Here is a 26,169-nt window from a genome sequence, read left to right as displayed (position 1 = left end):
AAGATACAAAGTGCTATGAGAGTTTATAATATGGGGATTCTGATTAGTCTGTGGAGCCAGGAAGACTTCCTTCAGGAAGTGATGCTTGAGCTGAGATTGAAATATCTAGGAAAGGAGGGAAGGGAGTTCAAGCAGAGGGACCAGGGTATGTGCTAGAGAGAAGATCAAGGGAGAGAATGATGTGGAATGGGCCTGGAGAGCTAGGTGGAGTCCAGACCATTCATGGCTTTACAGACCATATTAAAGATTGATTTTTTTTTTATTTTTTTAATTTTTGGTTGTGTCTTTTTTTTTAGAATGCAATTTTATTAAGATACATTGGCACACCATAATCCATCCAAAGTATACAATCAATGGCTCATGGTATCATCATATAGTTGTGCATTCATTTAACAATTTTAGAACATTTTAATTACTCCAAAATAAAGAAAAAAATAAAAATGAAAAATAACACCCAAAGCATCCCATATCTATTAATTTCTCCATGATATTATTTATGTATTATTTTGTCTTTTATTACTCATCTGCCCATACACTGGATAAAAGGAGTGTCAGTGGCAAGGTTTTCACAAAAGATTAATTTTTCTAGAATTGATGGGAAGCCCTTGAAATGTTCTAATTGGGCTGGGTGGCACGTAGACAGCATAGTGAATGGATTGGAGAGGTGAGTGGTTGCCTAAAGGCCAGTTAGGGGGCCATTTTAGTAGTCTGGGCTCTGAGATTGATGGCAACTTGAATGCCATGCTGCTTCCCATGAAATGTAAAGAAGCTTGGCATGATTTTTCTGGTGTCTTGGAGGTGCTTAGAGAACACACAAAGACAGCTAGAAGGGTTGTTCTGGATTCTCCAGCTAGTCATGGACGTAGGAGCAACTTTGCAGGGCCTTCTGATTAACATAAAAGTAAATGCATGGAACTTTGAATAGGAAGTGAGATACGGTAGGTTAGTATAGGCTGGAGTGAAATAGTGACACATCCCAGAGTAATTTGGGCAGATAATAAAACATATTTACAGCCTCCCCCTCTCCAGCCCCGAGGATCTGGGGGAAGGTGCGGATGTGTTGGACATCCTCACCTGGACTGGTGTTGATGTTGTCACAAACATTGGGACTGGCGGTTTGATGTGCTGAGCCCTCGAGCATGGGACTTGCCCTTATGAAGCTCATTACCACAGAGGAGAGTCTAAACTTGCATGTAATGGTGCCTAAGAGTCTCCCCCTGAGTACCTCTTTGTTGCTCAGATGTGGCCCTCTCTCTCTCTAACTGAGCCATCTCGACAGGTGAACTCGCTGCCCTCCCCCCTACATGGGACCCGACTCCCAGGGGTGTAAATCTCCCTGGCAATGCAGAATATGACTCCCGGGGATGAATGTGGACCCGGCATCATGGTACTGAGGGTATCTTCTTGACCAAAAGGGGGATGCAGAATGAGACGAAATAGTTTCAGTGGCTGAGAGATTTCAAATGGAGTCGAGAGGTCACTCTGGTGGACATTCTTATGCACTATATAGATAACACCTCTTAGGTTTTAATGTGTTGGAATAGCTAGAAGTAAATACCTGAAACTACCAAACTCCAACCCAGCAGCCTGGACTCCTGAAGACAATTATATAATAATGTAGATTACAAGGGGTGACAGTGTGATTGTGAAGACCTTGTGGATCACACCCCCTTTATCTAGTGTATGGATGAATGGAGGAATGGGGATAAAAACTAAAGGACAAATGGGGTGGGATGGGGGGATGATTTGGGTATTCTTTTTTCACTTTTATTTTTTATTCTTATTCTGGTTCTTTCTGATGTAAGGAAAATGTTGAGAGATAGATTGTGGTGATGAACGCATAACTATGTTATCATACTGCGGACAGTGGATTGTATACCATGGATGATTGTATGGTGTGTGAATGTATTTCAATAAAACTGAATTTAATAAAAAAATAATAATAATTAAAAAATTAAAAAAAAAAAAATAAGTAAACAAAGAAGCCAGAAGAAGAAGCAGCGATCAACAATGTTAAGTGCTTTGTAAAGATCATGTAAGAGAAGGTCTGACTATGAAATGGACTGTTTGGTATAGCAACACTAATAATTTTATTGGGAGATGAAGTGCTGGAGTCAGAAGGGTGGAGTGAGCTGAAGAGTGAGTAGGAGAAGGTAAATATAGACAACTTCTGATGAGTGATTTTATATCTGCCCCTTATGTGGAGGTATTTGGAGACATGCTGAAATTTAAGACTGTGATTTGACCATAGACTAGTCTTCCTTTGGGGAAAGCAGTAACTGAAGTTCTCTTTCTTCATCTACCTTTCAGGTGCTTTGGGGGTAAGGATGAGACCAGTGAGCAAAGGCAGGGCATTCGTTGGATTCTTGGTTCAGGGAAAGGGCATGTATCAATTCTTTCTCATTTTGTTATGCAGGACTTGGTACGCTTACCAGAGCTTTTCTCACCTGGGATGCTGGTGAGATGTGTGGTGAGCAGTTTGGGCATCACAAAAAAGGGCAAAAAGAGTGTCAAGCTGTCTCTGAACCCCAAAAATGTCAATGGTGTGCTGAGTGCTGAGGCCCTGAAGCCTGGCATGGTATGTATCTGGAGTCAAGGAAGAGGAACAGGCAACATGCCTTCCCTCCTGCCCTGCCTCCTGGGGAGTGTAGTCAAGTACACCTTTTACTTTTAGCCTGTTACATATGGGAGTGAGTCTTTTCCTAAAAGGAATATGAGCAGAGTGTTCTAGGTACTTCAAGGATATTGAAGCCTTGAACCTAAACTGGATCACATCACCTTGGAAAGGAAAAGGGTAATCAAGTCCAGGATTCACTAGTGGCAAAGAAAGATGCCTCCAGGAAGTCTTAGGGAACTTGCTGATAATGGGAAAGATTTCCTTTTAGTGCCTTTCTTGCCAAGAACTTCTTCACAGTTTAAGTCTTTTTCAAAGGCCATCTTGTGTTTGTGTAGAATGCTTGAGGGCTGCTGTCTGAGAGTGAGACACGGGGTAGGCAGGTCAGTTAGTCTGTCAGCTGTGTTAATGGATACTCAGTCCTATGAAGAGTCCGGAGAAATTAGTCCTATATCAAAGCTTCCAAGTTCAATAGGTACAGAACAGCAAACTGAACTCATAAGTACTCTTGTAATTAAGAGGAAGAAGATAAGTATGATCTTGTAATGTTTGGCTAGAATCATTGGGTTTGAGAGGGGCCCTGAAAGTTGGGTAGAATTTTCTTGGACAGAAAGGGGAATAAAAATAAGCCACAAGTGTTGGGAGCCTGCTCTGTGATGGGTGCTGATTTAGGCATTTTATCTGATTAAATTCTCACAGCAACTCTGTAAGGCAAGTGTATATTATATCTCTTGTACATTTGAGAAAATGGACTCAGAAAAGTTTAAGTGACTTACCAAAGACCAAACAGCTAGTAAGTTCCAGAGTCAGATTTGAACACCACACTGCTTCCCATGAAATGTAAAGGAGCTTGGCAAGAGTTTTCTGATGTCTTAGAGGTGCTTAGAGAAGACGTGAAGACAGCTAGAAGGGTAGTTCTGGATTCTCCAGCTAGTCATGGGCCTGGAAGTGACTTTGCAGGGCTGTCTGGTTCATCCTTCTTTGTATAACATGAACATGTTTCCTACCTTTTGAACGGTCTCCAGGGGAGAGACCTCTCTCTGTCATAATTCAGCTGTGTGTAACATTCCTTACTGCCTGGAAAGCATGCAACTGTTCAAGCCCTGAGAATTAAAGTTGCTGTTTTTTCCTCTTCAGTTCTCTAGTGGAACTGAGGTTTAAAGTCAAAAGAAGGTCATTACATTTGGTAATGGATATTTGGTTGTGTGTCCTATTACCTTTGACTTTTGAACTTTTGGGAACACTTTTTCTTTCCCCAGCTGCTCACTGGCACTGTGTCCAGCCTGGAAGACCATGGCTACATAATGGACATTGGTGTTGGTGGGGCCAGAGCTTTTCTGCCACTGCAGAAAGCTCAGGAGTACGTCCAACAGAAGAACAAAGGTGAAGGGGAGAAGAGGGGCCAGTACAAAGAAGTGAGGTGGTCCCTGGGGAGATTACATTTAAATGCTGCTTTGTTGAGTAAAACGATAGAATGGTGAAGGCTATTTAGCTCTGGTAAAATCAGTGATTACTCCTTGAGAGTAGGGAAGGGGAGATGTGTGAAGGGCTGGGGAGTGGCAGGGTCTCACTGAGAGTTGATTGCCTCCTTTCAGTTTTTATCCAGATGATTTCACTGAAATTTGAGTCCCTAAAGCCTCTGAACACCCTCCTGATTTATTAGGATTTCCCTGTTTGTGGGGTGGTTGATTCCAGATCAGTTAAGGTAACTTCATTGCCTTTTTGTAATTGGCTCCTTAGAGATTGAGGCTATGGGGAATATAAGATGGTAACTAGGCAGCTAAGCCATGAATCTCTTCACATATTGCTTGGGCCCAAGTTAAAGGTCTTTCTCATAGAGGTATTTTTCCTTTTAGCAGGTGCTAAACTGAAGGTGGGTCAGTACCTGAACTGCACCATTGAAGAGGTGAAAGGCAGTGGAGGAGTTGTTAGCCTGTCTATTGGTCCTTCAGAGGTTTCTACTGCCATTGCTACTGAGGAGCAAAACTGGACCCTTAATAATTTGCTGCCAGGGCTGGTGGTCAAAGCCCAAGTGCAGAAGGTAAGACCTTCATTGTTACTACTATTTCCTAAAACAAACAATTTTCATTAGAGTACTAACACGCACATAATCGAAAACTGCACTGTCTGGTAGAGTCCACTTAGTGCTATCCACTAAGTTGCATGTGGCAATTGAGCACTTGAAATGTGGCTAGTGCCACAAGTTGAAATGATAATATTTTGGATATATTAGGTTAAATAAACTACATTATTAAAATAATTTTCACTTGTTTCTAGATTTAAAAATGTGGCTACTAGAAGACTTAAAATTACATATGTGGCTTGCGTTACATCTGTTGGACGCACTGGTCTAAAAGTTCCAGTGGTGTTAAAAGACTTATAATGAAGAACTCTCACCCCTCTTCATCCTCATCTTTAACTCTTTTAGCTTATCTTTTGAAATTTGCCTCCATATTTCTAAGTAATTTGCTTCTCTTATCTCTCAGTTTATCAATTTCAGACATTGAGTTTTAACTTCTTATCAAGGTTGTTGAAGATTTGGCTCTCTCAATTTTCTCTTCCCCTCCCCCATCCTCCCAACAGAGGTTTATTATAATTTTGGTTAAGTCATTATTCAGTGTTTTAAGTTATTAGGAATTTATAGTCACTGCTGAGCTAGATAATAGGTTTCTTGAGCAACGTTTTTTTTTTCAGGAATTGATTTCAGCTTTGTTTTTGTCATTTGCTAAGTTCTCTCCCCTACTTATCACTCTTTCTTCCTATATCTTTTAGTTCTTTTTCCCACCTGGGCTCCTTTTTACTGTCATCCTGCTTCAGTCTGGACTGGTTGCTCTATGGGGTCCTACCTGCATAACTGATATTCCAGGACTTCCCTTCTCTGTCATCCTGGGAATCCCCTTGCCCTCTTTCCTGAATTGGAACCTTCTTTGGTTCCATGTATTTCTTTTTTTTGGTTTACTCTGTCATTTGAGTGGGGCACATTCTCCAGAAACGTCCTTGAAAAGTACATAGGAGCTAAATTTCTTAACGTAGTGTGTTGGGGTTCCCCAAGACCATCCCAAGGTTTCATGATTTGCTAGGATAACTCACGGAAGTCAGCATATATTCATACTCAGGGCTATGATTTATTACAGTGAAAGTATACAAAGTGAAATCAACAAAGGGAAAAGGCACATGAGGTGAAGTTCAGAGGAAACCAGGCATAAGCTTCGAATGCCTTTCCCATAGTAGTCACACAGGATGTGTTTAATATCTCCAGCAATGAGTTATGAGAACATGTGTGAAATATTGTCTAGGAAAGCTCATTAGAGACTTATTACCAAGAGTTTTTATTAGCAGTTGGTCATGTAGGGACTCTCAGCTAGCATATACCAAAATTCCAGACTCCCAGAAAGAAAGTGAGTGTTCAGCATACGTTATATTGTTTGCAGAAACAGTTTAGGCAAAGATTGTTTGCAGAAACAGTTTAGGCAAAGTGAACCACTCTTAGCAGTTTAAGGAATGGTGGCACCCTCCCCAAACCTAAATTCCTACATGCCAGCCAAGGGCTGATCTTACAAGCAGGACTTTCTAAGGATAGCAATCTCAAGTCTGTTTTGTTAAAACTTTTTTGCACACCTAGCTTATCTGAAAATATATGTATTCTGCTCTCACATGTGATCGGTAGTTAAGCTGGGTATAGAATTCTAGATAAAAAAATAACTCAGATTTTTAAGTTAGTGCTCCATTGTCATCTGGCCTCTATTGCTGTTGAAAAAAATCTTTTGTTATTTTGATTTCTCTTCCTTTGTAGGTTTTTTCTCTTTGGAAGAATTGAAGTATCTTGTTTTTATCTCTTTTATTTTGATTATACTCATCAGTGGATGTGAACTAGTATCTTGCAGTTTTGATTTGCATTTCCCTTATGACTAATGATGTTGAGCATTTGTTTCTGAACTTATTGGCTGTATGTACAGCTTTTTTGGAGAAATGTCTGTTCACATCTTTTGATCATTAAAAAAATTAGGTTATTTAGCTTTATTGTTGAGTTGTAAGAATTCTTTATATATTCTGGATATAGTCCCTTATGAGATCTTACATTATTTTTTGGAATTCTTGTTGGTAAAATATTGGACTTCATGGGTCAGTTCTTTAATATTCTTATCTTTTACTCTCTTTTTGTTTTGGTGTGTATGTGTGTTTTTCTATGTTTTACTTTGTGGAAGAATTTTTCAACATGAACTGCCAATTCTCTATTGAGTTTTTGCTTTGACTATTAAGAGTGAGGCACTAAAAATCTTATAAGAAGTCTGAATGCCTTGGTAGGGCTTGTTGACTCACTACAAAGTGATCGGGTCTCTTTCTTTGAGCAACCTTTAAATGTCATTGTTATAGGTCTTCTCTGGCATTGTTAGATTTCTCCGGAAAGGATCTACTAATCTCTCCCCAGGAGGTATCAGTCTGGTTGCCTGAATTCTGGAAGCTAGGTGGGAAGAGGGGACTGGATATCTCCCTATACCATATTCAGAATTTTGGTTAATCCTCATTCCTCTGCTTTGAGTCTGGTGCAGTTTTCTCAGAGAGAGCAGATTTCCCATTTTCTATGGAGAGAGAGAGGTGGTAGGATGAAGGAGAGGAGCTGGGGATCTGACAACTTTGTAATCAGACTTTTAACCACTTGCCCTGATTTCAGTCACCTATTTCACTACTTTCTTTTGAGGTCCTTTGTACTTCCAATTCCTTAGCCTTTTGGGGGTTCCATAGAGTGAATCAGCTTGCCTTATGGTCACTTTTGTAAGCATTTGGGTTTTACCTTTGTAGTCTGGCAAATAACCGTGTAGCAACAATTTGTCCAGGTTGTTGTCAGGCTCGCCGAGGATACTTGTGCAAAGAGCCATCCATCCCATGGGGAGTCTTAGAGGGTGTTAGGATTGATGTCCCCTTTTAACACTGGAAGGGGTACGAGCTTACTGAATAAAGAAACAAATTGAAGTTGTCATGCTATGTAATTTCTTAGGAAGAAAGATTGATAAGGGTTAGCTGGGGGAGGAGAGACCAGAGTTAATGTGGCATTGAATATTTGGCCTTTGAAGATCTAGTATGAACATTATCTCTTACATTTCTGGGTCCTTCCAAGAGATGTTTTTTAACTTGCTGTTTATTTTTTAATTTCTAGGTGACTCCACTTGGCCTTACGCTAAACTTCCTCTCGTTCTTCACAGGCCAGGTGGACTTTATGCACCTGGATCCAAAAAAAACTGGAACATATTTCCCAAACCAGCAAGTAAGAAATGTTGCACCTGTTTGTCTTGAATCTGATTATGTCCTGTTCAGCTGCCCAGTATCACAGCTAGCTACAGGGCAGGTCCTAAGACTGAATGTGTATGGGTATGCAGAGATGGGGTGGGGGAGTAGAAAATGTTTTGGTGGGGTGGGGGAGTAGAAAATGTTTTGGAAGAAACACTACCATGATTACTTTGGGGGGCTGAGATAAGAGAAGGAGCAGGTGTGATGAAGGCAGCTTTTAGTTTTTATTTCTTATTCTATATAGCTTGATTTTTTTGATAGTGAATATTTTGCTTTTATAACTAAAAATTTTGAGGATACCATTTAACATAGGATAAGATAAATGTTTAAATAGCTAAACAGGTTTTAAAAGTACTGTGAATAGTATGGATCCAATATTTTGGGGGGGAAACTACATATGGGTAAGACACTGGAAGATTAGGCGATCAGATGTTAATAGTGATTAACTCTGGATGATTTTCTAGTCTTATTCAAATTTTCTACAATGAACATGGATATTTGGGAAGAAAATACCGATATCTGTTATTCAGAATTTCTTATTTTTAATTCTAAAATGATTTCTCTCTCTTTTTAAAACAATTTTGCATGCATATTGTGGATATTTGAGAGAAGTATGTGTTAATAATAATAATAAAGTAAAAATCTGTTTTCCTACCACCTAATGATAACACTGGTAACATTTTGGTGAACCTGTTCCTAGTCATTCTTTTTTCCCTGTATTCATAGTTTCATATATAGTTGAGACATTTTATATGTTTTAACCTTGTGATCAGACCAGGCTTTCCTGGAGTGTTTTAGATGAGTCTCTGATGAGTGAACGGGCTCATTTATTTCTCCCTATTAAATACTCTTGAGGGTTTGACTAGCCTGCTGTCTGTGAAAATGCCTGGAGAGACACCAGGGAATCTTGGCTTTTTACTGATACAGGTAGATGGTTTCTGTTGCATATGCATTAGCCTCTTGGTGTTAGTCTCCTGGTGTATATTTTTCCTGGCCATGAGTAAGGGTTGATTTAGTTAGACACAGTCCCTCACAGATAGTTTGTTTGACCTTTCCACATGCTGCTTAATTGCCCAAGTCAATTTTACACCACTTATAGACATGATATATAAGAACTTAGGTACAGAGTATATACATTTACTACTTTTATACATGGCATATATGTGTATAGAACTTACATACATGCAGAGTCTAGAGCCTCGGAACGTCTGCTCTAGGGTATCTTATCTCCTGTGTGCCTACTCTTGCTCATGATGCCCTTTCCCTTTTCCTAGGTAAAGGCCTGCGTCCTCTGTATCCATCCTCGAACCAGAGTTGTTCGGTTGAGCCTGCGCCCTGTCTTCCTGCAACCTGGGCGCTCACTAACCCGGCTCTCCTGCCAGTACCTTGGAGCTGTGCTGGATGATGTTCCTGTCCAGGGCTTTTTCAGAAAGGCCGGGGCCACCTTCAAGCTGAAGGATGGGGCTCTGGCCTATGCTCGGGTAAAGAGGCTACTTTGTTTGATCAGGGATCTTATTACTAGAAGAACTTTTGGGATACCTGGGTCCTTTTCTGCTCCCTTCATCCATTGCTATCAGTTTTCTACTTTAAGATGTCCCCAGGCATGGCAGAGTATTCAAGGGAACTAAAACCATGTCTGTTTATTATGTTAAAAGCCTTAGAATCATCTTGCCATGTTTGATTTCTATTTGGTGTAGTTACAAGAATGAGTTGGGTTCTAGACTAGGTCTTTGCAAAGTTTTTCTTAAAGGGCCATATGGTAAATATTTTAGGCTTGCAGGCCATATGGTCTTGGTCCTAACTACTCAGCTCTGTTGTTGTAGCATGAAAGCACCCATAGACAATATGTAAATGAAGGAGTATGGCTGTTTTCCCATATTTACAAAAATAGGTGTTGTCTTCAGTTTACCAACCATTGGTCTAGGCTGTTCTCTGACCTTACAGAGATTTTATGATGTTAAAGAGTGATGTTGTTTTAGTTAGAGGAGTTATTGTAGTAGGCAAAGTATAATTTTTATTGTAGGGGATAAATGTATTGAGCCATTTGGTCTACTTTAAAGTTTGATTGATGTGGATCCATTGTGTTTGCCTTGTTCTTAATCACTCGATACTTTGTAGGTCAGCCATCTCTCCAATTCTAAGAACTTCTTCAATCCTGAGAACTTCAAGCCAGGAAACACTCACAAGTGTAGAATTATCGACTATAGCCAAATGGATCAAATGGCCTGTCTTTCTCTGAGGACGTAAGTTTGGCATTAACACTTGTGGGGGTGTAAAAATGTGTTCCATATTGCACATTCACAGTTTCTCCTGGCTTCGCTTGGTGAGGTTTCTTTTCTTACCAGCATGGTTTTTTTTTGTTTTGTTTTGTTTTGTTATAATTAAATTCAGTTTTATTGAAATACATTCACACTACGTACAATCATCCATGGTATACAATCCACTGTCCGCAGTATGATAACATAGTTATGCGTTCATCACCACAGTCTATCTCTGAACATTTTTCTTACATCAGAAAGAACCAGAACAAGAATAAAAAATAAAAGTGAAAAAAAGAACACCCAAATCATCCCCCCATCCCACCCCATTTGTCCTTTAGTTTTTATCCCCATTTTTCTACTCATCCATGCACTAGATAAAGGGGGTGTGATCCACAAGGTCTTCACAATCACACTGTCACCCCTTGTAATCTACATTATTATATAATTGTCTTCAGGAGTTCAGACTGCTGGGTTGGAGTTTGGTAGTTTCAGGTATTTACTTCTAGCTATTCCAATACATTAAAACCTAAGAGGTGTTATCTATATAGTGCATGAGAATGTCCACCAGAGTGACCTCTCGACTCCATTTGAAATCTCTCAGCCACTGAAACTATTTCGTCTCATTTTGCATCCCCCTTTTGGTCAAGAAGATACTCTCAGTCCCACGATGCCGGGTCCACATTCATCCCTGGGAGTCATGTTCTGCATTGCCAGGGAGATTTACAACCCTGGGAGTCGGGTCCCACGTAGGGGGAGGGCAGCGAGTTCACCTGTCGAGATGGCTCAGTTAGAGAGAGAGAGGGCCACATCTGAGCAACAAAGAGGTACTCAGGGGGAGACTCTTAGGCACCATTACATGCAAGTTTAGACTCTCCTCTGTGGTAATGAGCTTCATAAGGGCAAGTCCCATGCTCGAGGGCTCAGCACATCAAACCGCCAGTCCCAATGTTTGTGACAACATCAACACCAGTCCAGGTGAGGATGTCCAACACATCCGCACCTTCCCCCAGATCCTCAGGGACCAGCATGGTTTTTGTAGCCTTGAATTTTAGGCAGCGTTTGCCATAGTTTATTTATTCTTGTAAGTTTTCTTTTTCCTAGGTCTATTATTGAAGCTCAGTACCTTAGATACCATGACATTAAACCTGGGGAGGTGGTAAAGGTAAGACCTCAAGCATATAATTACATACTTACCCATCTTCAAACATTTGTCAGCTCGTAGGTTAATTGTCATCTCTTTAGTCCTTGTATTAACACATTTAAAGTCAGTTCCTTGCTTCTTTGCCCATTTGAGTACTTGTAATTAATTTTCAGGATAAGATTTTACTAGCACCATCCAACTACACAGAGGCAGTAGATCAGAAATCCTGGGATTTCATGGTGGTAATTAGACCAGGTGCAAAGTTAGTTCTATGATAATTGAGCTACGTGGGGTATGAGTGAGAAACCAGTGCCTGTTCCCTCTCCTGTCCAACCATTTAGCCCTAATTGAGCATTGCCCCTTTATATGAAGTGTTTGTTCCTAAGGAAGCAAAGTTCCTTCCTTTAGAGAATGTACAGACTTGTAAGGCAAGCAGAAAGTACATGCTCACACAAGAAGATGTGAAGATTCCCATAAACAATTCTTAGAAATCCAGATTGGGGGGTGTGGATTGTGTATTTTATCCTTAAGAGTTAACCTAGCATAGTTAACCTAGCAAGGTTAACCTAGCAAGGTGGATTTTGAAAGACAGGTATGACATGCTTTAGTGTATGAGTTAGAAGAAAGATCATTCTTAAGGCATCATGGCAAATTTTCTTTGGACTCCCTAGGGCACAGTACACACTGTAAAGCCATATGGGATGCTGGTAAAAGTGAGCGAGCAAATCACAGGCCTGGTACCTTCTATGCACCTGGCTGATATCCTGATGAAGAATCCAGAGAAGAAATACCATGTTGGGGATGAGGTCAAGTGCCGGGTGAGCGTCTGAAGGGGTCCTACTGGGGTTTTGGCTGACTTTTCTACCTTTTGAAACAAAATGAGTAATTGACACTTGCAGTTTGTTCAGTGCTATTCCTGGTATTGAGGAGAGAACACTGGTTTCTTGCCCTTGGGAGTCTCATAGTATAGTTGGAAGTCATTATATCCGTATACGGAGAGAGAGAGTAAGCCATTGTGATCTTTTGCCATATGGCTTGGTATAGGCTAAATGCTGTGGTCTTGTTTCAGAAAAGGTTGGTGAGAGTGGGCTGGGGCAGCAAGAGTAAGTGATTATATCAGTAGCAGCTACCATGGAACATACTCTGTGTCAGTTGCTATGCTAGGCAAATGACCTGCATTATCTTATTTAAACCTTTTTAAAACTTTATAAAGTATGCACTGATTTGCTCATTTTGCAAGTGAGGAAATGAAAGCTTAGGGAAGCTAAGTATCTTGCCCAAGGTCACACAGCTAGTAAATGGCTAAGCCAGTTTTCAAATTCAGCCATATATGACAATAATACCTTCTAGATTTCTGGCAGAGGTGAACCTGAACTAGAGAAAGATGAGTAGGATTTGGAAGGTTAGAGAGGAGTAGAGAGTGTGTTCCACGTCTTGAGAAATAGTCCAAACAAAGCTGCCAAAATGTGGGTGGTTTATAAGAAAGGTTTGAATCCCAAGAGGAGTTTCACAGGTTGTGAAGATTAAATGTGGCAATACATGTAAAGTGCTTAGCATCGAACCTGGTATGATTTTTACTTTATTTCATTATTATTAAGTGTTCTAGTTTGCTAATGCTGCCATTATGCAAAAAAAATCAGAAATGGATTGGCTTTTTTAAAGGGGATTTATTTGGTCTCTAAGCGTCAGCGTCTATGTTGGCTCTTGAGCTCTCTTAAGTACTCCAGTGAACTAATCAAGACCCACCTGGAATGGGTGGGGGTCACATATCCATGGAAATGATTTAATCAAAGCTCTCACCCACAGTTGGGTGAGTCACGTCTCCATGGAAACCGTCAATCAAAACATTCCACACAAGATTCGGTTAAAAGATCATGGCTCTTGTGGGGTCCATAACAGTTTCAAACTGGCTCACTGAGTCAGCAAAAGGTATTAATTCTCATTGGTGCAAAATTTTATAGCAGTGTTGTTCGTTTTAGAAATAAAGGAGTTTCTCTGCCCTGAAGGAGAATGACCTTTTCAGGGATGAGAGATGGCTAGATTTCTTAGTTTGTAGCTAAGAAAAGACAGTACTGGGAAGTTTTTGATGCAACCAATCAGTTAGTCTAGATGCAAGGTCATCCAGGAGGGAGCTAAGGCACTGTATAGGTAACTGCAACATAGGACTCTTTGGAGGTGTGATGAGATAAGGTGTGTTGCTGTAGGGCCAGGTTGGGGAAGTTTGCAGCAACTTCTTGGAGGAAATAGATTTGAAATGTAGATCAGTATTCCCTAGATTCTCATCCAGCAGGAAGTGTGGGATCTACAACTGAGATTATTCTTGGGGAAAGAGAAAGCAGCAGGTTCTTAGGGATAGAACAATTGCCTTTGGGTTCAGGAGGTTGCAGAGTCCAGCCCAGTGGATCTCTTGATAATGGGTAATTTGATAATGGCCCATATCCCTTCCCTAGGTTTTGCTTTGTGACCCTGAAGCCAAGAAGCTGATGATGACCCTGAAGAAAACCCTGGTAGAGTCCAAACTGCCTGCTGTTACCTGCTATGCTGATGCCAAGCCCTGTCTGCAGACTCATGGCTTCATCATCCGTGTGAAAGACTGTGGCTGCATTGTGAAGTTCTACAATGATGTTCAGGGCCTGGTGCCCAAGCATGAGCTCAGTGGAGAGTATATCCCTGACCCAGAGAGGGTTTTTTATCCTGGACAGGTAACCCTTCCACTGGACAGATCCCTATTCTTGGTGACCCTATGAACACAGATTTGAAGGAGTAGGAGGAGGGCTGCTTTTTAAATGAATGAAGAAGGGCAGTAGGCCTGAGCCAGCTAATGCAGGAGATGGGAGCCAAAACAGAGAAACCTTTTGTCAGTGGAAGCTGACAAATTAATGAATTCGGACCCATAACCTGGAAGAAATCAGTCTCTCCCTATGAAAACTGGGAGTCCTTCATAATCAGAAATTGTTCTGAGACCACTGTCACCACAGGGGGCAGTGCTATAACACCAGTGAGTCTGGGTCTGTCTAGGAAAAATGATTTTTTAAAACTTTGGGTTGTACCAAAATAATTATTCATGTCTTCCTTTCATCTAGAGAGCTTACTTGGAAGGGTTCTGTGTAGCTCTCAATACACTGCTTCTTGCTCCCTTCTGATCTGATCTAAGTCTTGGTGATCTCTCAAGGCCTCTGCAGCACTAGTGGAGGGTACTACACTTCGGGGCCAGGAAGGCCTGCTGGGTAGGAGATAGCCACGCATGTGTGGGTTTCTCACCAGGTGATGAAGGTTGTGGTGCTGAGCTGTGAGCCATCCAGAGAGAGGATGCTCTTATCCTTCAAGCTGTTGAGTGATCCAGAACCAAAGAAAGAGCGTGTGGGACAGAATCAGAAGAAGGGAAAAGCTGTTAACGTTGGGCAGGTACCTTGACATCTGCAGACAAAGTCATTTTATCTTACAGTGGCAGAGAGCAGGGTACCACTGACACATGGGGTACTGGAGCCCATAGAGGGGAAAGATAGAGGTGGCTGGATAAGATTCTGGGGCTAGAGAGGACCTCATATATGTTCTTCTTGGGTGCCAGACCAAATGGAAGCTGTCCAGGAAAGGAGGAGGGTTCTGTGATGGTGTGGTTTGTATTTTCAGCAGTGCATTGCTGGCCCTCTTTCCTTTCTGGTCTCTAGGGTCAGCTTATCTGTTTTTCCTCTGGGACCCAGTGGAGAGACTTGGGAGAGGAGTGATAATGAGCCCAGAAATGGGACTCAGTATGTGTGAGCTGTGTGTGTGCATGCTGCGTTGTGGGTGGGGTTATAGAGAGCTGCTTCTCTGAACTTGGCCTCTCAGTGATCCCTGGTACTGGAATTTGATACCTCTAAACTCTGCCTGATCCAGACTGGGCTGCTTCCGGCTCAAGACAGGTGATATTTTTTGTCTTTTTTTTTCCCCGGGTAGTTGGTGGATGTGAAGGTTTTAGAGAAGACCAAAGATGGGCTGGAGGTGGCTGTGCTGCCCCACAGAACTCCTGCTTTCCTTCCCACTACTCATCTGTCAGACCACATTGCCAATGGCCCACTGTTGTATCACTGGCTCCAGGCAGGCGACATTCTCCACAGAGTCTTGTGTCTGAGCCAGAGTGAAGGACATGTTGTATCCTTTACTAATATCTGTGGAATAGTGGAAAATGGAGGGAGTCATGGGCCCTTGGGTGGGAAATTCTGGGTCCAGTTCTGCTCTTACTTGGAAACTTAGTGGAAAAAAATCTGTCATTTGACCTCAGAAAAACTTCTACAAAATCAAACCAGTGACCAAGCCTACACTTTCCATTCTACTTCCCTGGTGGAAAGGAAGAGCAGGATAGAAGAAATGCTGCTAGCAGATGCTGGTGGTCAGGGCAGAGTGATCTAGAAACAGCTGGGTGAGTGGGAGTTCAGCGTGTTGGGGAACAACTCTAGCTTTCCTGAGGTGTTCAGTGCTTGCCCCTGGAGGTAGTAGCTAACCTCCCTTTCTCCTTGTCTCTCCTTAAGAATATGAGGCTCAGAAGTATTTCCTTTCGTTTTGTGTGGTGCTTTGAAGGAAGATCTGCCTCTTCTCCCACAGAAGTTGGAATAAAATCTCCTTAGGGTGAAGATAGGCAGAAGAGGCGAAATGGGACAATGGAGGATTGATTCAGCTGCCGAACCACAGAGATGAGCTGTTCCCGTTTTGGTCACCTCCAGTAATCTGGAGAATTGTTAATAAGGAAAGGAATAAAACAGTGATTCTCAAACTTTAGTGTTGAGAGGAGGGCTTGATAAAACACAGATTCTGGGCCCCATTCCCAGAGTTTCTAGTACAGTAAGTCTGGGGAGGTGCTCAAGAATTTGCATTTCTAACAAGTTCTGGATGCTGCCAATGCTGCAGGTCTGTGGACCACATTCAGTCACTGTAGTAGCAGAAGGTGTAGAGTGGAGAAAGGAGATGGGAGAGATGGGTATTTCATTTGCCCTTCCTGGAACATTCCTTGATGAAGTACCACTAGCTCCTTTGCAGGAAGCCAGCCTTGGTCTCCACAATAGAAGGTGGTCAGGACCCCAAGAACTTCTCAGAAATCCATCCTGGAATGCTGCTCATTGGCTTTGTGAAGAGCATCAAGGAGTATGGTGTGTTTGTCCAGTTCCCCTCAGGTCTCAGTGGACTGGCTCCCAAAGCTGTAAGTTCTGTTCCATGTAAATAGGCACTCCTCAGAGGCCCCTTGAGGAGAGAGAACCAGGGTCATGGAATCTGAGGGTTGGTGGGAAGGAGCAGGATACTTCAGTCCTTTGAAAGACTTTCAAGGACACCACTTGGCAAATGTACCTTTTTGGCTGGGTTACCCCCTCAGGAGAATAGAGTTGTACTCAGCAAATGCTGGGAGAAACTTCCTGGGTCCCACTCCTCCTCACCCCCCAACACACACCTTTCTGGGCACATTAAGTGGGTGACTTTAATGGAGACTTCCTTTCCTTTCCTGATTTTCTGCCCACTTTTCCCTTCAGATCATGAGTGACAAATTTGTGACCTCCACAAGTGACCACTTTGTTGAGGGGCAGACGGTGGTTGCAAAGGTGACCAACGTGGATGAGGAGAAGCAACGGATGCTGCTGTCTCTGCGGCTGTCAGACTGCGCTCTGGGGGACTTGGCTACCACCAGCCTCCTCCTCCTGAGCCAGTGCCTGGAGGAGCTGCAAGGTGTGCGCAGCCTCATGAGCAACCGAGGTGGGGTGCCTGGGGGCCCTGGCTGGGGGAGGGATGGGTGGGAGGGCAGAGGATGAGGGTTGGAGTGGGGAGTGTGCATTGTGAATTATGTCTGCTTATTATTGGGATGAGTTGCTGAGCTCCCCAGAATAAAACAGAACTTCTTGATAAACTTTTTTTGTTTTAATGGAAGTAAGACATGAAGTATACAAATCATTAAGTGCACAGTGTATTAAATGTTTATAAAATGAACATCCCTGTCTACTGCCCAGCTTAAGATAAAGATCATTCCCTGCATCCCAGAGATTCCTCTTACACGTATCCCCCATCCCCCAGTCCAGAATCAAAGTTTAGTTCTATGGCTTCAGCTTTGCATTTATTGTAAATTCATTCACCTCTTTACTTTTCATTTCTGTATTCAGCAGATATATATTGGAGGATAAAATGAACAGGGAACTTCTAGAAAACTTCATGGGGGGGTTGTTCTGACCATCTTAGACTTTGAACCATTGTGTGGGATTGTTGGAACCCTAATGGGATTTGGGAGCAAGAGACTTGGGAGGAGGGTAGATTCTAAAAAAAAAGAATGAAAATTCAGAAACCAAGTGAACCCTAGTGCTTCTGAATTTGTGGGCTTTTTTCATGAATTGTGATGAAGTGGAATTACCAGAGATCATAGGTCTCTTTGCTTCTGACTAGAGTTTTCATGGATACTGGACAGTTTTGCAGTAATAGTTTTACTTTGACAGTGGTTCCAATGCTTCACTCTCCCCCGTGGTGGCAGTACAGTTCCAGAGGAAAAGAATGGTAATAGTGTTCCATTTTACTAATCCCTATTTCCTTTGGTTCTCTCTGGCAGACTCTTTATTGATCCAAAGACTGTCTGAGATGATCCCTGGAATGGTCCTTGACTTAGAAGTGCAGGAGGTGTTGGAAGATGGCTCTGTGATATTCAGTGGGGGCCCAGTGCCTGACTTGGTCTTGAGAGCCAGCAGATATCACCAGGCAGGTGAGTGCTGGTGGCTTCTCTCTCGCCCATTGGGGTTGGTTGGGGAAATTTTTTGCCCATTGCTCCGTCTCCTGGATATAGAATTTCCAAATGCATAAGATAAATGATTTGATTCAATAGCAAGTTTTGGTTTGCCTACCTTGTGTGAATGCAAATCAAGACCTACTAATGGTGGTTTAGGTATAAATCCTGTAATTGTTATAATCGGGTAAATATAGATTTTTATATATCAGGTTGCAGAAATTAGGGCCCACCTGAACTTGAACTTGGTTTCCCTAGCTGTGGCCCATGTAGACACAGGACAAACATCTTCTTTCTTTTCTTGAGCGTAAGGGCTTGCAGGGTTCTTGGAGATAGCACCTTATCTTACCTACTCCGTATGGTGATCATTTTGTTTGATTTTGCACTGCAGGGCAGGAGGTGGAATCTGGGCAGAAAAAGAAGGCTGTAATATTAAGTGTTGATATGTTAAAGTTGGAAGTACATGTTTCCCTTTGCCAGGATTTGGTGACTAGAAAAGCTAAAAAGGTAAGCTTGCTTATAACCTGCTCAGTGGGGCCCTGAATGAGTGACCATGCTCTGTAAGGAAAATGGAGATAGTGGATTTTTTGTTTTCCAGCTGAAGAAAGGCAGTGAACACCAGGCGATTGTGCAGCACTTGGAGGAGTCCTTTGCCATTGCCTCCTTGGTAGAGACTGGCCACCTGGCAGCTTTCTCCCTGACCTCTCACCTCAATGACACCTTCCGCTTTGAATCAGAGAAGTTACACGTGGGACAGGGTGTCTCCCTAACCCTGAAGACCACAGAACCGGGAGTGACTGGTCTTCTTTTGGCTGTTGAGGGGCCAGCTGCTAAGAGGACCATGGGGAAGACCCGGAAAGAGTCTGAGACAGTGGACGAGGATGAGGAAGTGGATCCACCTCTGGTTGTAGGGACTATAAAGAAGCACACCCTGTCCATTGGGGACATGGTCACAGGCACCGTCAAGTCCATTAAGGCCACCCACGTGGTTGTGACCCTGGAAGACGGCGTCATTGGCTGTATCCATGCTTCCCACATTCTAGATGATGTTCCAGTGGGCACCTCTCCTACTGTCAAGCTGAAAGTTGGGAAAACAGTCACTGCCCGGGTGATTGGAGGCCGAGATGTGAAGACATTCAAGTATGAAGGCTTTTGGGGGGATGGGCTGGCGCAGGTTGTTCAGCCTGGGGCTTTGAGAGGAGATTGTTGTAATTGTGGGAGAAGGAGTGGAAATATTGACAAGTTCCAAAAAGTTGTGTGTAAATCAGATTCTCTCTCTTTTTTTTTTATTAGAGAAGTTGTGGATTTACAGAAAAATCATGCATAAAATACAGGGTTCCCATATACCACCCTTGCATTGGTGTAGTACATTTGTTAAAATTGATGAAACCACATTTTTATAACTGTACAGTTCACTATAGTCCATTGTTTAACACAGCGTTCTCTGTTGTGCAGTTCCATGGATTCTCTTTTAAGTTAGCAAAAGGTATTCACAAAAGATTCCTTTTGCATGGTGCTTTTTTTTTTTTAATGGATTGTAGTATAGTTGTTAATAGCATGGATTTAGAGTCAGACCTGGGCTTGAATTCCAGATTTTCCAGTTAAAATTATGTGCTAATAGTCACTTAACTCTCTGAGTTTTGTAAAGCGGGAGTAATGGTAGTGACTACCTTGTAGGGTTGTTGAGAAGATTGAAAGAGAAATGTAGTATGTAATGTGCCTACCAGGTTGTGTGGCACATAGTTATTTCTCAGTACACATCAGCAGTTATTATCCTTCACCGCACACCTTAATTGTACTCATTTACTTTAAATCTAATTACAGCTTGCATTAGTGTCTCTGAAGTTTTTGGAATAACCAGAAAAACAAAAGGAATCAGAGTGTGGCCAGTAATTTGCAAATTAATTTTAGTAATTAACTGTGGGTTCTTCAGTAGGTTATTTATCTTCTCTAGACCTCAGTTTCTTCATCATTAAACTGAAACAATTGGAGTATATAATCTGTAAGGAGAATTCTTTCCAGGTCTGGTGTGACAGTCCTAAAGGACCAGATGAACCAGCTCCTTAACGTTTACTGCAAAGGATGAGATTGGAAACCCTCAGACCTGACATGTCTCCCACCAGGGGATGGTGTGGCGTGGAACAGGATGGGTTGTTTTTTTTTTTTTAAGTAAACTTGATTTGGGTTGGAGTAGAGTGCGGTCCTTATTTCCAGATTACACTATTACAGAGAATAAGAGAAATGATTTGACCTTATTTGTCTCTCCAGATTTCTCCCAATAAGTCACCCCAAATTTATTCGAACCATCCCGGAGCTGAGTATTCGACCGAGGTGAGGAATTTTATCAGCATGGCCTCATGGGAAGAGCACTGGGCTTTGGAACCAGAAAATCTGAGTTCTAATCTTGATTCCACCACCGTATGACTTACTTCGCCTCCCTGTGTCCAAGTTGTCTTATTTCACTAACAGGTTTATCTGTCCTGCCCTCATAGGGCTAGTTAGAGGGATTATATGAAAGTTAAAGTAAAAGCTTTATCCAGAGTTTAAGTATCAGTTGCAGCTCTGTTTGTCAGCATCTAACAAAAAGAAACATTTCTGCCCTCAACCCAATTTTCTAAAACTTGGTAATTCTCTAAATAAACAGCATGTAGCCAAGACTACCTGTTCTTTCATTGTGGATTACTGCTTGATCACTAAAGGCTGAGTTGGAATTTCAGGTAGTGCTCTGGTTGATTCAGCAAAGAGGGGTGCTCTGTTAGGGATTCTAGGTGGAAGAGAACCAGTAGTTCCATGTAGTAGTGGATCCAGTTTGTTTGGGGTCATTTTTTTCAGAGGATCTTAAGCATTTTAATCCCTGGACCCATCTGCTTCTGCTGCCTCTATAAGAAAACCCAGCTGTTGGAATTGATTGCTATCAGTGAATGAAGCTAGATACACATGACCATAAAAAAAGCTCTGCAGCATGAGCCCCAGGGTCCATCCTGGTTGTAGGTCTTATGTACCTAGAGAAGTTATAGAAAGGCTTTTGAAGTAACCTTCAGAGGGTAAGGTTTGATCCACATCCTAAAAGGATCAGAATAGAAATGGAATATTTGTGAGAATATTTGTGTGTCTGAGATAGATAAATACTCCTGGGACAATGAGTTCCAGATGCCAGCAACACTTTCAGAACTTCAAAGGAAGCCCTGTAGTTCTAGAATAATGACTTTTGATGGATGAACTCATTCCTATTTGTTTGATCTGTGGTTTCCTTAGTTTTATAGATTTTGATTGGTCTCCCTTCAGTCTTTTGTTGTGAAAACAAAGGTTTCATCATATTAGTTCTTTTAGTCCTATCTTCACCTGTGACTTTTGATGTCTTGTTTCAATCAAGGGTTGAGGTCAAGTAGTTTATTCCGGCTAAGGGCAGATATCTTAAGTTAATGAATACTGCAAGGGATGAGTCTGAACTTGTGGGAAGAACCACTGTGATGCTAAATGATTCTTGAGCCTCAGAGTGTTAAGAACCTCCCATTCACTAGCAGTGCTGTTGTTGGTTCCCTCTTCTGTCTTCCAAGACTACAGCATGAGCTAGAGTGGTACCTGGCTGTAGCAGAGTGGGCCGAGTCAGGAAATGAGGGGGTGTATTGAGGAGATGGGATTGTGGAGATATGACAGACAGATCAATAACAGACAAACCCCAGCACGTCTTCCACCTCCTCTCTGCACCTGTATTTCATTGATAATTATTTTAATCTTAAAGCCCCTGAGAAACATAATATTAATATAATAGTGATATTATTGCCGTATTTCTCCAATATTTTTAAATAAATGTTTTGAAGTCAGGATGGAAAACATTCATTTGATGATGTTGACTTAATTGAGGAAATGCAGTCTTATTTTCCCCACTTATATGTGGGGATCTTGTGCACAGAGAGCAAGCAGTCTGTACAGGAGCTGAGTGCAGAGTTGCTGAGGGTCCCTCAAGCCAGAGGAGGCTCTTCTTACTCAGTTACTCTTTTGGAGGGGAAGGAGTAAAGGGAGCAAGCTATTCAGGTCTTAAAGTGTGTCTCTGGAATTCCTGCTGGTCAGTGCGTGTTCTCTTAGCACTAATTCAGTTAGTGCCAACCCTTCTTTTTTGGGAGTAACTCTTTGGAGAGACAATTTAAAATCATTTGGGGAAAAGAGGGGGATAACACATATACTCATGTTTTTTAAGAAGTAAAGTTTTACAGATATGTTCTCTTCCCCAATCTGTTCTCTCCATCCCCAAAGGATGAGTTCTTCATTTTTATGAACTTGATGTATATACAGCTTATGTTTTTATGTTTAATTCTACACACTCACACACACATATCCCCAAATAATTGGTTTGTGTGGTTTTAAGAATTTACATAAATGGTATGGTGTACTTAGTATTTTGCAACTTGCTTTTTTTACTCTAAATTTTGTTTCTGAGATCTCTCTTATGAATGTGCCCAGCCACATACATTTTCAAAGTGTTGGACATTTGGAGTTGTTCCCAGTTTTCTCTTTTATAAATAATGCTACAGTGAACATCCTTCAACTTGTTCCATTGTGCACACCTGCAGGGATTGCTCTAGGGTTGAATTGCTGGGTCAAAGGGAATATGCATTTTCAATTTTATTAATATTTCTACATTCACTAGTGCTTGGTATTGTAGTTTAAAATTTTACCAGCATTACTTGTACCATTTTATTGATGAGTTTTGTTTTAGAAATTATTTGAATTAGCGAGCTAAAATAGGTAGAAGGAATAGGAAGTCTGTGATTCCTTAGAAGTGGTTTGTGGATGGATAACTTTCAGATGACCTCCCTTGTTTTTCTGAGAAGAAAAAAAGAGCATCAAGAGGTGATGAAAGGGTACCATCGGGGGACAGAGCACTGGAATTTTCAGTCAGAAGCCCTGACTTCAACTTCTCCATATCATAAAATGGATTTAATAATATTTATCCTGCCTGATTCATAGATGAGATTGTCAGAATCAGTGATAAGTTATTTGTGAAAGCAGTTCAGTAAACTGTAAAGCAATAGCTAAAGTATTATGAAAGAAGTAAAACAATTGTTCCTTAAATTTATAAAGATTACTATAGGCTTCCCACCTTACAGCTTGTTTATACCTGGATGAGTAGAATGGAAAAGATTTGCCCTCGGGCCAGTATTGTGAGCAAGCATTCCCCTTTAAGGAGAGAAATAATAAGTTGGAGGATGTGTACAAATAGGGGAGTCCTGGTTACAATCCATGGTCACTTGAGGGGAGATGGTTTCAAACCAGAAGCCTTTCCAGAGGTTGGCTTACTGTTTCCCTTGCCTTTCTGCAAACAGTGAGCTGGAGGACGGCCACACCGCTCTCAACACTCACTCTGTTAGCCCCCTGGAGAAGATTAAACAGTACCAGGCTGGCCAGACTGTGACTTGCTTCTTAAAGAGGGTGAGTAATGCCATCCTTCTTTCAAAAGAAAAGGGAGAGAAACCAGAGACAAAGGCCATTAGTCCTGGGCATTCGGTTTTTTGTTTACTACCAGACTGAGCTTGTGGGAGATGGTACATGGCCTCTGTTCCTAGAAAACTTCTGATATAATGGAGGAGCTAAAAATATGCTTATGAAACAATTAGTGAGCAACTCAGAGTTCAACACGTCTGTAGATTTTAAACTAAACCCGAGTTATTTTGATTTTACAAATATCATAGGGCAAGATTGAACGTAAGTGCACTACTGGATTTTAGATTATTACTTTTCGTAAAGTTCAACTGCAGTACAAAACGATTTGTAATTGGGTGCTAGATGGTATGTTTTGACCCAGGTGGAACAGGAGTTCAAAAAAGGAAGACATCAGTGTGAACTGTACCAGTGCGAAAATATCGTAGAGGAGACTGGACTGGGCTTTACCTTGAGTGATAACTCTTTTTCGTTGTTGCCAGATTCCTCTTCTGCATGCAGGAATCTGTCTGAACACGTCACTAATGCTTGATCCGTGTTCCGAAATTCCTTAAGAAGGCATATCTGAACTCATGCAACTTGTGTGCTGGTCGCCCTGAACACCTCCCTCATCTTCTTCCCTTCCTGTCTTTATTCACACTTGTTGCTACACCTGTAGTACCCTCTATTCCCATTACCTACCACCCTTTCAAGTTCAGCATAAATAACCTTCCCTTGTTACTAGCTCTTTTATATATTCTTATAATATGTTGTACCTCCTATGTATTGCTTATTCCTCTAGTTATTTGCATACTCATTTGACTTATTCTTTGTAGACTGTAATCTTCTTGAAGGCAGGGACTGACTTTTTTTCTTCCCTATGATGCCATATGCCTAGTGGCTGCTTGGTAAATTTTTTTGTTGAATTAACTTGAAAATTGGGGTTTGTGTTCAGGGCAGGACATGGTGTGAGCAACGAAGGGTCACAATCAAAATTGATTTAGAAATAAGATGTTGGCCCCTGGAGATAGTTAATAATTACTGGGCACAGTTGAGTTTGGAGGAGAGTATAGAGGCCAGTAGGATTGGTCCTACTGCCTGAGGACTTTCTCTAAAGTCCTTTTTACCTCCTAATCATCTGAGGCACCAGGAGGGATGCATAACCTAGGCTAGGTCTGAGCTAGGCTCTGAGCAAAGCCTGTGGGAAGTGGAAGTTGGGCAGGGGCAATAGGGTGTAGGAGTGGATTCCTGTCCCTTGGCAAAAGATGAGTTCAGGACTTTTTTAGCTCTGTGGTCTTAGGAGAGTCTGTTTTAACAGAGGGGAAAGAAGGGATGATTGTATTTGCCCTATTCCATTTCTCCTTCTGTTTTTTTCTGCCAGTACAATGTGGTTAAGAAATGGCTTGAAGTGGAGATTGCTCCGGACATTCGGGGGAGGATTCCTTTGTTGCTCGCTTCTCTTAGCTTTAAGGTCAGTGTCCGCGAGGAGACCCAGGCTCTCTCAGCTTGACTCAGTGTCTGGTTTGTGTGTTTAAGTGGGTACGAGAAACCATGTGCTTATTTAGGTATTGGCTTGGGAGATACTTCCTGTGCAGACTTAAGTGTTATGGTTTTGGATAAATGAAAGACCTTTCTTCAAACATCAGAGGAATTTTCTTGTCCTTCCAGGTTCTGAAACATCCAGATAAGAAGTTCCAGATTGGCCAGGCCCTGAGGGCAACTGTGGTTGGCCCGGATTCCTCCAAGGCCTTCCTGTGTCTGTCACTCATAGGTATGGTGATGAAATGGTGCTTGGTCATGGAAGGGTAGGAGTGGGAAGGTGTGAGAAAGGGTCTTCAGTCTTTGCTCAGGTTGAAGGATGCCTTCAGTGTTCGGGTTCTCAGGAAGCCTAGTTTGGTGCCTTCTTGTCAGTACTTCTCTCGGGACTGCTTTCTGGTCTCTTACTCCGTTACTGTCTGAGCCACTGTTACATACACAATTGGTTTTCTCAAGTTCCTCAGAGAGGGTTGTTCACCACATGCCCTGGGTTTCCTGGGTGCACGGTCTGGTGGTCTGAGTCTTCATGGTCATTCTGGTCCATTCAACCTGGACACCTGAAGCCTGGGCAGTGTCTCTGCCCTCCCCAGCCTATGGTTTGACCAGTGTTCCAGCTTCTTTCATGGTTTCTTTTTTCTTCCTTGAATCAGGCTCTCCCTCTCCCAATCTCCCACCAGGTCCTCACAAGCTTGTGAAAGGGGAAGTGGCCATGGGCCGAGTTGTGAAGGTGACTCCCAATAAGGGGCTGACTGTCTCCTTCCCCTTTGGGAAGATTGGAAGAGTCAGTATATTTCATGTTAGTGACTCTTACTCTGAGACACCCCTGGAAGACTTCGTCCCTCAGCAGGTTGTCAGGTAAGACATTGCTTTCTTCCTCTTTTCAGCTGTCTGTAGAAGGGTGGACCTGGTTTTGTACCTCCCCAAAAAGTATATAAAAACAGTAAATGAAAATTTGTCATTCCCCTTTTCCTTCATCACTTTCTGCCATTATATACTTTGCTCTCTGTCTTTCCAGACTTTAACCATATATGAGTATGGTTTTCTTTTATATAATAATAAAATTTCATTTTATATACTGTTCTGCAACTTGTTTTTTTGTCTTAGCAGTTTATCATAGACTTTTTCTTTTCTCATCCTAATATTTCTAAATCTGTCTTGTTCTCTCTTTTTTAAGTTTATAGTATTC

The 26,169-nt window shown here is 41.9% G+C and overlaps 1 protein-coding gene across 5 annotated transcripts in view; it reads left to right on the top strand.

The window, feature by feature from the left end:
* The window catches only part of PDCD11 (programmed cell death 11), a 48,390-nt gene that overhangs the window by 12,767 nt on the left and 9,454 nt on the right, over positions 1–26,169 (top strand). For 3 of the 5 annotated variants that reach the window (XM_037804063.1, XM_037804060.1, XM_037804059.1), the window contains exons 5-25: positions 2,417–2,578; positions 3,874–3,997; positions 4,471–4,655; positions 7,770–7,877; positions 9,175–9,381; positions 10,019–10,143; positions 11,263–11,323; positions 11,974–12,120; positions 13,753–14,004; positions 14,567–14,707; positions 15,239–15,433; positions 16,305–16,475; positions 16,801–17,020; positions 17,859–18,008; positions 18,421–18,536; positions 18,628–19,169; positions 20,298–20,360; positions 23,354–23,459; positions 24,829–24,918; positions 25,116–25,218; positions 25,661–25,838. In XM_037804063.1, coding sequence (XP_037659991.1) covers positions 2,417–2,578; positions 3,874–3,997; positions 4,471–4,655; positions 7,770–7,877; positions 9,175–9,381; positions 10,019–10,143; positions 11,263–11,323; positions 11,974–12,120; positions 13,753–14,004; positions 14,567–14,707; positions 15,239–15,433; positions 16,305–16,475; positions 16,801–17,020; positions 17,859–18,008; positions 18,421–18,536; positions 18,628–19,169; positions 20,298–20,360; positions 23,354–23,459; positions 24,829–24,918; positions 25,116–25,218; positions 25,661–25,838 — 3,446 coding nt within the window. The remainder of the gene's footprint in view (positions 1–2,416; positions 2,579–3,873; positions 3,998–4,470; positions 4,656–7,769; positions 7,878–9,174; positions 9,382–10,018; positions 10,144–11,262; positions 11,324–11,973; positions 12,121–13,752; positions 14,005–14,566; positions 14,708–15,238; positions 15,434–16,304; positions 16,476–16,800; positions 17,021–17,858; positions 18,009–18,420; positions 18,537–18,627; positions 19,170–20,297; positions 20,361–23,353; positions 23,460–24,828; positions 24,919–25,115; positions 25,219–25,660; positions 25,839–26,169) is intronic. The other 2 variants (XM_037804062.1, XM_037804061.1) reach the window with 1 other exon arrangement.

Source organism: Choloepus didactylus, chromosome 15, assembly GCF_015220235.1.
Source record: "Choloepus didactylus isolate mChoDid1 chromosome 15, mChoDid1.pri, whole genome shotgun sequence".
Taxonomy (NCBI): domain Eukaryota; kingdom Metazoa; phylum Chordata; class Mammalia; order Pilosa; family Megalonychidae; genus Choloepus; species Choloepus didactylus.
The sequence above is the reverse complement of the archived record's forward strand: the minus strand, read 5'-3'. Positions and strand labels throughout refer to the sequence as shown.